General features: G+C 43.1%; 1 protein-coding gene across 1 annotated transcript in view; it reads right to left on the bottom strand.

The window, feature by feature from the left end:
- Window positions 1-12,795, bottom strand: part of nbeal1 (neurobeachin-like 1) — a gene marked incomplete in the record, with an annotated part of 75,179 nt that overhangs the window by 7,919 nt on the left and 54,465 nt on the right. The window contains 18 exon segments of the mRNA XM_037696456.1: window positions 1,149-1,265; window positions 1,390-1,484; window positions 1,594-1,766; window positions 2,713-2,822; window positions 3,618-3,707; window positions 4,869-4,985; window positions 5,093-5,190; window positions 5,510-5,627; window positions 5,794-5,903; window positions 6,012-6,142; window positions 6,216-6,356; window positions 6,443-6,567; window positions 8,103-8,198; window positions 11,517-11,618; window positions 11,707-11,840; window positions 11,928-12,076; window positions 12,160-12,286; window positions 12,520-12,644. Of these exon segments, the coding sequence (XP_037552384.1) occupies window positions 1,149-1,265; window positions 1,390-1,484; window positions 1,594-1,766; window positions 2,713-2,822; window positions 3,618-3,707; window positions 4,869-4,985; window positions 5,093-5,190; window positions 5,510-5,627; window positions 5,794-5,903; window positions 6,012-6,142; window positions 6,216-6,356; window positions 6,443-6,567; window positions 8,103-8,198; window positions 11,517-11,618; window positions 11,707-11,840; window positions 11,928-12,076; window positions 12,160-12,286; window positions 12,520-12,644 (2,158 nt within the window).

Raw genomic sequence — 12,795 nt, 5'->3', positions numbered from 1 at the left:
TTAAGTCACTAAGGAGTGTCATAACTTTCTCATGATAGTCTTTCTGGTTCAAAATCACTGTGCACCTTCCTTTGTCTGCTGGGAGAATGATGATGTTTTTGTCCTTGCTAAGAGTGGTGAGTGCATCCCTCTCCTCTCTACTGATGTTGGAAGGTGGTGGTTTGGCAACGTTTCTACATTTTTTTGTTTTTTTGAATGTCCAGAGGACCAGTCTTAACGTTTTTTAGATATCTTGGGGTTTTGTTCACAAGTGAAGAATGGAGCGTGACATTGACAGATTGGTGCAGTGTCTGCAGTATTGCAGATTCTGCGCCGGTCCGTTGAGGTGAAGAGAGCTGAGCTGTAAGGCAAAGCTCTCTGTTTACCGGTCAGTCTATGTTCCTCCCCTCATCTATGGACTTTTTTTTTTTTGCGGGGTATGGGCGGGTGTCCACGTCTATGTGTATTGCCTGCCTACTAGCTTTAGCCAGTTTTGATCACAGGATCTGGGGGTGGGATGGGTGGTAACGCGTTTGTATAGCATTAACATCTAGCAGTTGTTGAACGGAATTACTGAAATAAATCAGCTTTTTCACGATATTTTAATTTTATGACCAGCACCTGTATATGTATACACGAATGAGTCACAAGGAGGATTTTTTTCCAATATTAATTATTATTTTTAAATTTACTTTTTCCAAAGATTCATGATGATACGCAGTTTGTTGCAATTTGTTAATTTAACAGCTGGCAACGAGCTAGTTTTGTATACGAGTGCTGGTTTAAAAACAATTTTTATTGGTCTGGAGTGACGTCATCAAGAATTCCAACTCTACATTTAAAAGGTGAATCCTCAAGCTTCACCACACCAAATATTATATGAAGGGATTTCCTGGCGCTGGCTGAGAAAAACATTAAATTTTAACGGACATCAAAAGAGAATTGAAAGGAATAATTCTGGACAAACTTTGATTTAAAGGTAGATTAGAAAGTTTTTTGGGGTATTTTTGTTACCAGGATTGTTCGACGGTGTCTTTACAGACTTATTTTTTATAACAATCTCAAAAATAAAAATGTTCACAATTCTTGCACTGCAGCTTACGCTCATTCTGTATCAACCAAAACAAACAAACGTCTTTTCTTGAAGGGAGTTTTGTGCGATTTCTTACTCGTGATCCAGAAACACCCATATCGAGCTCCGTGCTGATGGCGACGCTGACCACCTCATCCGTGTGTCCGTACAACACCTGGATGGGTTTGGGGGAGAGACCCACGGGCGCGCCGCTCTTTTTGAAATAAAAAAAAAAGGCAAGAAAGAAAAACTAAGCAGACCGTTTAACAAGAATTGTTCTCAAAAATAAAAACAGACGTCTATTTTTTTTTTAATAGGTGAGCTCGGGTTCCTCTAACCTGCTGCAGAACCTGCCACACCATGCAGGTTGTGTCTCTTGAGCCGGAGATCAGGTGGATCCCACAGTGGTCTGTTGCTAAACAAGTTACGATATCTGAAGGAGGGAACAACAACCGGCGTTACAAGTTCACTTCCAAGTCATTTTCAAGGTCACGAGAACGATTCTTCCATCCAGTCTTCATGTCTCCGCTGTCTATCTTTACCCATGTGTCTGATGTGCTGTCCCACCGTCTTGCCCTTGACCAGAGAGGTGACCCGAAGGCTGTTGTCCCAGTGTCCGCCGCTGAAGAGCAACTTTCCGTCATGGGAGACGACAAACAGCCCTGCTGCTACATCCACGCCAGGAGCGAACGGTCCCGACAGGAAACGCTGGGTTCTGGAAGAAGATGGAAAAATTCAGGAGGGGGACGACAAAGAAACACTTAAAAAGCTGTTCTGGTCCTGGTTTATTCAGGGGTAAACGCAGATACGTTTTGTGTATTCCTTAGTTAAAATCAGTCTTGTCTGAGTTTAAGAGAAAAATAAGGGTCATCCAAGTTTTTATGTCTTTAAAACATGCTTGTAACTTAAGTAGCTGACTGGATTGGACAAATATAACTGTGTATCATCAGCATAAAAATGAAAATGTATCCCATGCTGTTTAATAACTTTACCTAATGAAAGCATATATAAAGTAAACGGTATTGGTCCAAGCACTGAACCTTGAGGAACTCCATGACTAACTTTGGTGTATGAATTTATTGAGGGATTTCAAACAACTGCTAAATTCATTGCAAAAACCAATGCAGACATGTTCCTATTTTTAGTATTTTACATCGCTTCATAATGTAGCTATTTTACTTTAGTTTTATATAAATTTTTTAACGTTTCATTTTATATTATTTTATATGATTGCTACTGTTGTCATCATTCTTTGCTTAAATCAGGTCTCTCTTGTAAATGAGTCCTTGAGGCTCAATTAGACTAACCTGTATAAATACAGGTTGAATGAAAAAAAAAAGAAACGGGATAATAAAAAAATCTACTCGTGAAATAATCAAATCAAGATTATCGAGGAGCAAGATGTGCTGCACCGTGTCAGAGAGCTTGATCTGAGCATCAAGTCCTCCAACAGGACAATGACCCAAAACACGGAGCTAAAAACTTGAAGAAAGGCTCAGAACCAAACACTGGACTATGCTGAGGTGACCTTCTGGAGACAGTCTGGAGAAGGAACCTTGCACTTACTCAGAGATCTTTGAGAGTCTTTCTTAAATTAATAAAAAGGATACAAACAAATGTATCCACAATCGTAAATATGCAGCAGGAACATTAGTTCTCACTTGGTGTTGGACACTGCGGGGTCCTTGATGAAGGTGAAGTAGTTGGAGATGTTCTTGTTGTAAGGCAGCCAACCATGAGTCCCCACCAGGCAGTTCTTACTCACCGTCACCTACAGACAGTACAGTTCAACGTAGTCCTTGAGTTAAAGTTCATCTTTCATCCAAATAAAATCATTCTAACTTGTACGTTACTCAAAGTGCTACGTCTTTGAAGCGCCCCTTTTACTATATTCTTGACATTCTTTCATTTCCATCATGTTTGATTCGCTACTTCTCCCCAAGCTTTGGAAAAACTCATACAAACAAAACAAACATCAAACTGACGATTGGTAGAAGTACATTGTAGGGTGCAGGTAAGATAATAAAAAAATAAATAAAATAAAAAGCAGTGGAAAATGTCCAAGGAAAACAATAAAACTTTGGTAGAACAAGTGTGAAAAAGCAGCCCTCCATGAACCGCTGACTCAACTCTCAGCGTATCTGAGCTCAGATATTTTACTCGTCGTATTTCCTTCTGTAGACGTAAAAATTCACGTGACGATCAGACGCTTCTGCCCCTTAAGATTCAGGAGCAACGCAACAGTTTTCACGTTGTGACTTTAACAATACTCTGCTTTCTCGCTTAAAAAAAAAAAGAGCGCTGGCAGGGAGTGAGAAACACAGATGTGAGGTTACCATGACGACCCCATCGAGCCAGTTGAAGGAGCTTCATCGTTTATTTTGATTATTGTTCTCTTTACAACTTTTACACAGTACGTCAAAACGTAGGCATTTTGTTCAAACTTTTATGACGGAAACTTTGGCAGTGCAGTAGCTCAAACTGAAAACCCTTCAAAAGTTGATCAAAGTAGCCATTAGCGTGAATTAATCAAATCAGAGTAGTATAAAAAGGTTCTTAAGCTCACCAGTGTGTCAGGACTCCCCTGGGTGATAAAGGAACGGGACTGATTCTTTGGCACGACGGCTTTAACCAGCGACGCGTTGTCACTGATACCCTGAAACATGAGGAGCAAGGACTTTGTTCAAGATCCCTGATGCATCCTTACATTTCTATGCTGATGACACAGTTGTTTATTGTCGAGCTAAAACAGTTGCTAAGGCTTTCCGGCTTTTGAAATCTGCATTCAACAACATCCAGACATATTTGTTCCGCCTCAAACTTGTCCTAAACGCCGACAAAACCAACAGGATGCTTTTTTTCAAACAGGAAGTCGGTCCCAGCAGTTCTTCCTCAGATTTTATCCTCAAATGGTGTCCCTATTGAGTTTGTCGAGTCCTCTAAATATTTGGGTATCTTGGTCGACTCATCTCTCTTTTAAGCTCCATGTGGAAAACTTGGTAAAGAAACTGAAAGTTAAACTGGGTTTTTTTTTCAGAAACAGATCCTGTCTAACTCTGAACACTAGGAAACACCTTGTATCTGTGACTTTCCTTCCCTCCATTGAGTACGGTGACATTATTTACATGAACGCTCCTACAAGAACCCTGCAGATGTTGGATGCTGCAGATGTTGGATGCTGTCTATCACGGTGCACTAAGATTCATAACTGGCTGTGATTATCGTACCCACCACTGCATCCAGTATCCACTGGTTAACTGGTCATTAACTTCACGCAGACTCTCACTGGTACATTTTCATCTTTAAATCACTTCTTGGTCTGCTGCCTTCATACATCTCCTCCTACATGTCTCTGCGTGAGTGCAGCTACAGCGTGCGCTCTCAGGACATCATTACCTGCAGTGTTCCCTCAATGAGAACTGAACTAGACAAGAGGACCTTCTCCTACTCCGCTCCTGTTTCCTGGAATATCTTGTAAAAAGATCTGAAGCTCTCGACCTTGACCTCTAAGTGGCTTCAAACATCTAAGTTCCTGGCAAGAACCAGTGCAGACATGTTCCTGTTTCTAGTTTTCTACATTCGCCTTATAATCTAGCTGTTTTTTGTTACTCTTGTAGCCATCTTATTTGTAAAAATAAAAAAAATCTGTATGCCTTTTTGTGGCTGTCTATAGTCGTCATCATTTGAAATCAGGTCTCTCTAAAGGAGTCCTTGAGGCTCAATGGGATTAACCTGTCTAAATAAAGTTTGAATGAAATAAAAAACTCAGAGATAATCAGTTTGGTGAAGTGGATCAACAAAAGGTAAAGATATGAACCTCAACAAAAAAGGACTTGAGGTCACTGAGGTGTTCAAACATGTTGAGAGGACATGAGTCCTGCTGAGCCTTCTTCTTCTCTACTTCCTCCTGAGACAGGCGCACTGGATGGGGCTCCTGAGCGAGGACGAACATACAGAGTCAAAATGAGGCAACTTAACCCACTCATCGTGTTACACGATGAATTTAACCCTTTAATTTGATTTCAGATATCGTGTCTTCACCTTGAGTAACTGGCAGGGGGTCTGACCAAAGTTACTGATCATTCCTTCCAAAGCTTTCCGCTCCTTTTCATCAGTAATGGCATCCAAGTCCACTGCCCCTGGAACGACAGTCAACTTTAATAACACTTCAACAGGTGTCTCAATGCGCTGCTTGTTCACGACTTTTTGCTTGAATTTTGAATGCGTATAAAAAAAAAGAACTGGGAGCTCTCCTACAACAGAAAACATCAGGCTACAGCTCAAAAACTGCTTCCGCAAAACGTGGCAGCGAAGAGAATCCAATCGGACGTCCACTGAAAATTAGCTCAAGTCCTCACAATTTTCTTGCCAGTTTGAGTCTCATACAGCCGCAGCGCAACGAGATACTCCCTTTACGAAGCTAACAGACCCGAGCCGTGACTCAGCGTGACACCTTACCCTCATATGTGCAGTAGTAGAATACGTTGAGAGCCTCCGCTGCTGCAGGACCCTTCTGCTTGTAACCAAAGATCAGGTCGATCCACTCGTGGAGGTGCGCGGAGACGTACTCCGACTCCTGTTGGGAGCCCAAAAATGTCCAATGTGTGATGAGAAGGGACAGACAAATACAAGAACTTGTGTCGGTTGTGTTGACTCAAAAGGAAAGTTCCGTTTTCTGTCTTGTGGGAACGGTCTCTGACGAGTGGCATTATTAGGGTGTTGGAACTGAAACTGGGCCTCACCAGAGCTTTGCGGTGCTTGTAGATGAAGTCCTCCGGGGACTTGGCCCATTTGGGTAGAACAACATCATTTACCCTCTCCTTGGAGATCTGCAGGCGGCCTAGATCAAAGCCTGGTTTGACATCAAGAACAAAGGCCGAAGAAACAGGAAGACAGTTAGTTCTCACGTAAATGAAGCCCTAAAGACAAGTTTCCCACTAGCCATACAGTCAAACGTCACCGTTTTGGTTCTCCAGAAACTCTGGGAAGTAGAAGAACTCGGGGATGAGCTCCTTGACGTCATTGGGGTTGTCCATGAGGGTCTGCCACGTCGCTGGGATCGAATGGAACTGCCTGTCAGCGCAGTCGAACCTGAATCAAGGCAGCGTACGGATGTTAAAGCTTCGATCTACGAGACGTTCAGACAATGAGGAGGACAGCTTACCGTCCGCTCTGCAGTTGGATGTGCAGGGAGGTGAAGGGTTCCACTCTGATCATGTAGTGCATCACTCCGGCAGCGTTCGAGTAGTGCGTGCCGTAATGGAACCTGTCAATGGTCCCTGTTGGGTCCTCGAAACTGTTGTACCTGACAGACAAGTGAAATGATTTAACTACAACACTCAGGTATTTATACATCTTCTGAATGATTACCGTCTAAAAGAAGGTTAATACTTCTCTCTAACTGCTTTAGCGTTGCGCTCATTTTGAACAGCTACTGGCTTTGACAGGTCCCTGAACACCCGGGCATCAGAGAGGTCCAGCTCTTCTGAAGCGTAGTCGGACAGAATCCAGGGAAACTGGAAACACAAACCAAACAAAAGTACCTCAAATTCAGATTAACAGTCACACATACACAAACAAGAGTCCACCCTCTTTCAGTTCAAGGGTTTTATACTGTAGATACCCGGAGACGTTGTGAGAGAAAAACGAAGTCCACCCTTATTACTTTTGTAGGATTTAGCTTAGGACCTTATGGAGATCTCAGACTATTGGCATATTGGCCTAAATACGTTGACATTTCTCTATTCTACTACAATTTGCTTGTGACAAGTGAAAAATCTTAAGTACTTAAAAAAAAATTATACATGTTTATAATGTTTTTTACCCAAGGACCTTGCCATTACTTTACAAGTGCAATGCATTATGGGACAATGACATGCATGTGATGGAGACGAAAACACAAGCAGCCAAGGCAAAAAAGTTACAACGTGACAATATTTACATTTTGTTATATTAGTCCTTATGCACAATATATGGGTCGAAACAATCAAATATGATCAACTTGTGATGTTTAATTAGCTCAGGAGCAAACGCCATACATTTTAGCTCTGAAGCTAACGGCCAACATATTAGCTTAGGAGCTAACGGGAGCTAAAGGCCGTTGGGAGTCAGATGACCTTCAGATAAGCTTTGATTGTTGATTTCCTTCTTTAGCCTCGAGTCCATTCTGGTTCAAAATGGCCTAATTGTGGGATTCCATTCCACTGATCCATGTTATGAGTCTTCCTCAAGGTCGAACCCACCGCGCAGACGAGTCCCAGAAGCCGCAGGTGGCCTGCGATTCTCATAAATCGCCTCCACCTTACGGTTTAGCTCGTAGACCAGTTGATTTAGAGTTCCTACAGCACGGACCAAACCTTCACACTGACCCGGAAGCTTTGTCATGGCCGAAACTGCCGCCGATGTCTTCTTCAAAAGACGATAAAACAGAGCCCCGCCGATGCCAAAAGGTATTAGCTCTGGAGCTAACGTCATATATAGTATTAGCTCTTGAGGAAACACGATAGCCGAGTCTGTACAGGATTCTTCTCCGTACACGCTCCAGTTCAAATTAAAGAAAAGAATGTCGGGTAACGTCAAACGTTAACAATGAGCTTGCACTGGAGCACGGGTGACGTCCGTGTGCCATGAATTTCAAAAACAGTTGTAAAAGCTAAACAGCTTGCAGTATTTTTAAGGTCTGTTTTTATAATCCAAGTAATTGTTAATCAAAGGTCTACTGTTCCAACTAGTCAGAAATCCTTTTCAGAGAGCGCTCCTAAATTCCTCCACAACCATGTGAGCGACTGACAAAGCTCTACAGAAGACGACTTCTGAGAGGTAAGGTTGTCGAAAGAGGTTCTACAAACTGTCGGATCACTTTGTTTTTCCACTCAAAGATCTTCTATTTAGTGTTCCCCATGAGTGTACTCCAAAATGTGTGGTCTGAATTGGTATCCCTGGACAGGTCTCTCTTGTAAACGAGTCCTCGTGGATCAATGAGGCTAACTCGTATAAATAAAGGTTGAAAGAATTGTTCTGGAAATCTAAAAAAGAAAAGTAATGAACATACCACCGGGTACTGAGCGAGGTCGTTGTAGGTCCTGCCCGCAATCGTGTTGAGTTGCATCAAATAATCAAAGTTGGAAATCTCTCGGCTCACCCATTTCTGCAACAAACAGCACACAGATTCAATTCACTTTCATAACAAACAACTTGAAAAACAAAAAAAACTTATAGACGAGACTCCGGAATAATTCAAGTCCAGAATCTTTATGATGTTTCTTCAAGACACTAAAGCTAATTTTAACTCTACAACTACCGGTGTCGACACTGAAACAGAGTCTGTTGTTATTCACGTCATATTTTAACTAAGACCCCAAGGGCTGACAGCTGGAGAGAAATTATTTGGACAATCATGTTCACAGTTTCACAATCTGGACCTCCCTCTGAGAGAAGCACCAACAACACTTACGTTTCTGAGTTATCTTTAAGGCAAGTAAGGAAGAGTTTCTCAGATGAATGCGTTTCAAATCGGTGGTAGGCATTTTGGGTTACAAGCAGTTTTCTTGAAGGTTTGAGTTGCCACCTCGAGTTTGTGTGTCTGAATGGTCCTAGTACAGTGGTACCTAACCCTGGTCCTAGTACAGTGGTACCTAACCCTGGTCCTAGTACAGTGGTACCTAACCCTGGTCCTAGGACGGTGGTACCTAACCCTGGTCCTCGGACGTGTCTATAATTCTACAGAAGGCAGTAAATCACTTATTCATTCACATCAGGTGTATCAAGACAGTAACAACTAAAACTTGTAGGGTAGTGTCCCTTAAGGTCCAGGAGTGGACACCACTGTTCAAAGAGATATGCTGTTGGGGGCAATCTCCCCAAACAGATTGGTCCTAGGTGACTGGCCAGTCCAAGAGCAATTTACTATACATGTATGAGCATAAGACAGCAAGGAGCTTGAAGTTCCTCAACTGGACGTGGGTTACTGGAACCTCACCTAGAGGCTGGTCTGGGGAAGAGTTGGTGGCCTTTGGGGGCTGGGGCTCGTCCCCGATAAGTTACATGTGTTTGCCTTCCTGTGGGTCCACCCCTGCAAGAGGGGCCATACGAGTTGCATGCATCGTGCCATACACGGCAGCCGAAGGCATGGGCCTTGGCGCTCTGACTCTAGGTACCAAAGTTGACTTGCCTCTATAGGAAGGTATGTCCAACAGGGAGGAGACCTCAAGGGCACACTAGAGAGACTGACTGTCTCTCTCAAATTGGAATCGGTCTCTCATTTGATCCTAACTATGCTCCAAAAGTTCTGCGCTGTTAAAGACCACCGCTGACTCATTGCCTTTCTTTTCTTGTCCCAAAATGTATGTTTCTAAACGTATAAGTTCAGGGCATAACCCAAGAAACGTGTGTCTGCCATCTAGTGGTGGTGGTAAAAAACAACAATGTGAGATTTGTTTATTTCGACGACATAACTGTTGCAATTCTGCATTACTACCCTACATCAGAAAATATATATGAAGATAAATTGGTCTTAAAAGTAGTCAAACAACTTTCATCATGTTAATAGTGTGAATATTAAGCATTCACACTACTGTGATCCTGTTTTATATTTCTTACAGTTACTATCCCTGTTCTTTGTGTTTGCATCTTTTTCATCCCGCAGTTTTCAAGCTATTTCAACAATTCATATTTCAAAACGTTCAGCTACTTTTGGTATTGGCGCAACTTTAGCTTTTTGAAATATTTAGCCTTTTCTGACATTTTTTTCCTCATCGAAAATGAATTGAGCTCATTTTACTTCCATCAAATTTTTAGCTCTGTGAAAGGAGCAGTAAAAGGTTGTAAACATTTTGTTCTGCTTCAGCTCCTTTCAGCTTCCTTGTGCAAATGTAAAAAAAAAAATTCAGCTACTTCCAACTAATTTCAGCTTTTTTTAAGCTGCATCATGCTCCTTTCAAATTCTTTCTGCAAGTTTCAACTATTTCTGCTGCTATTTAGCTATTTTAACGTTCATTTAAGCTTTCTAATTCCCCATTTTTTGGCACTCATTGAAACTTTTTTCAGAGATTCAGAGAGATTTATTTGTCATTCGCACCTCATGTGGTACATGTGGTGGAATGAAATTATGTACACAGGGTCCCAGTTACATCCAACAATAAAATGTAAAAGAAAAGCAGTAATAACATCTAAGATATGAACTAAGAAAAACAACTAAATATACACTAAGCACTAGTAGCAAAAAAACACTTTGTCGAACATCAGCATAAACATGAGTCTGTGTGAGCAGATGAACACGCATGAACACATCAACATGAAACAGATCAGCAGCAACATGAAACAGATCAGCAGCAACATGATGTGATTATTCTGGTTAGAGATTCATGAGTCTAACAGCCTCAGGGTAGAAGCTGTTCCTCAGTCTAGTGGTTCTACATTTAATGCTCCTTAACCTCCTTCCTGAGGGGAGTGGGGCAAAAAGTGTGTGTGCTGGGTGAGTGGGGTCCTTCATGATGCAGGTGGCCCTCTTCCTGCATCTGGAGGTGTAGATGTCTGTGATGGTGGGGAGACTGACTCCGACATTTTCTGTGCAGCCTTCACCACTCTCTGCAAAGCTTTTCTTTCTGCAGCTGTGCAGCATCCATGCCACACGTTGATGCTCGAGCACAGGATGCTCTCCACTGCACACCTGTAGAAGGAGGTGAGGACTGAGCTTCCAGACCAGCTCGTCTCAGCCGTCTGAGGAAGTAGAGTCTCTGATGAGCTTTCTTGATCAGGCTGGTGGTGTTGTTGCTCCAGCTGAGGTTGTCAGTCAGGTGTACACCCAAGTACTTGTAGCTGGAGACCACTTCCACTGCAGATCCTCTTACGTTCAGGGGAGTGAAGGTGTTTTTGTTCCTTCTGAAGTCCACAATCCTTTGTCCTTTGTCTTCTTCACATTGATGTGAAGGTTATTCTCTCTGCACCAGCTCTCCAGGTGTTCCACCTCCTGCCTGTAGCTGGACTCATCATTGTTTGTGATGCATCCCACCACCACTGTATCATCTGCAAACTTTACAATGTGAGAGCCTGGATGGGTAGCTGCACAATCATACGTGAGCAGAGTAAACAGGAGGGGGCTCAACACACATCCCTGAGGAGAGCCAGTGCTGAGGGTTATGGTGGAGGAGGAGAGGTTGTGGATCCTCACTGACTGTGGTCTGTTTGTTAAGAAGTCTAGTACCCAGTTGCAAATGGAGGGGCTTAGTCCTAGTGTGAGCAGTTTGTCCATCAGGGTTTGGGGGATCATGGTGTTGAAGGCGGATGTGAAGTCCACAAAGAGCATACGGACGTAGGAGTCCTTCTGCTCCAGGTGGGTGAGAGCAGTGTGGACCACAGAGATGGCGTCCTCTGTTCATTGGCATGGGCACACAAATTATGCAAAAAAGCACGACTAACAGGGCGAAAAATACGGTACTAAATGTGTGGTATGGTTTGGCCTTTTTACCTGTGTGAGTCCAGAGGCTTTGAGGAGTTCTTGCGGTGATCGGGTTCCATAAAGGTTGAGCGACCGAAGCAGCAGCATGCGACTGTAGACTTTGTTCCTCGCCTGAAAAAGAAAAAACTAATTAGGTTTACGTAGTGCACTTTAAGTCTGTGTATTCTTTTCCATCCTTCTATCCGAGGTGGCTCATCACCTCTTTCTTAAAGTTGAGGAAGTAACTTGTCTGGTCAATGAGGAAGATCTCCAGAGCGGAGCGACGCAGGTTGTACCGTCTGAGGTGGACCTCTCGTATTTGGGACAGAGGCCATTTGAAGTCGTGGCCCACTCCTTTCATAGGGGAGGGGAAAAACGACAAGTTAATGTTTCCGTTCCTTCACACGTTTAAATCCTGTAGCGCTCCTGCGCTCTTCTCACCCTCCTCTTTCTCCTGGCTGCTGTCGTAGAAGTAGATGTGTTGTGTGGTGAGCTCGAGGCGGCCGGGGACAACGTCCACAACCGTCACCAGCTCACAGTCCTCGCCCAAAACCAGTTTTTCCTTCTGACCTGCCTCTTCTGCTTCAACCCTACAAAGAGACACATGAAACGAGGTTTTGGAACAGAAGCTGCATTTATTCATATTTATCTTCGTGGTTTTTGTTGAACTCACTGGGTGCTGGCAGCAGCAGGGTCGTCCTCCGGCAGCTCCAAGATGTCGTCTTCCAGGTCGCTGACTTTGACCTGCTTCACGGCTTCCAGCAGCAGAGACTCGGGGTTTACACGCTGCTGATGGACACCTGAGAGACGCATCCAGAGATGGAGCAGCAAAATTATTATTCTTGCCTTTTGAAATAAATGATTAGCTTATTATTGCTGCCAAGGTCACTGAGGTGACCTCAGTCGACCCGATTGGAACGTTGTGGTGGAGCTGATTCAGAATATAACAATAGTATAGGAAATTTATAAGAAACAATATAAACATGAACACGACAAACCAGATGAGCACATGTAGGCCAGCCTGAGGCCTTACCTAGATTGTCTCTCAGAGCACAGGCCTCTCGGTGGGGGTCAAAGTTGTAATTGCGAACCAGCTTCAGCCTCATCCTAGAAAAGTTCTCTGCACTCGATACCCTCCAGTGCATCTCCTCTTGTTGTCTGGAAAACAAAAATTACAAAAACGTCATTGCATAACTGCCAAACAACAGCCATCATATCCACGTCTGTAGATTATATTGTAATTCTACTTTTAACTATAAACTAGCCTTCTGCTACTTTTACTTCTTAAAGCTAGCCTTCTGCTACTTTT

This window comes from Nematolebias whitei, chromosome 23, assembly GCF_014905685.2.
Source record: "Nematolebias whitei isolate Nwh7 chromosome 23, NemWhi1, whole genome shotgun sequence".
NCBI classification, from domain to species: domain Eukaryota; kingdom Metazoa; phylum Chordata; class Actinopteri; order Cyprinodontiformes; family Rivulidae; genus Nematolebias; species Nematolebias whitei.
The sequence above is the reverse complement of the archived record's forward strand: the minus strand, read 5'-3'. Positions and strand labels throughout refer to the sequence as shown.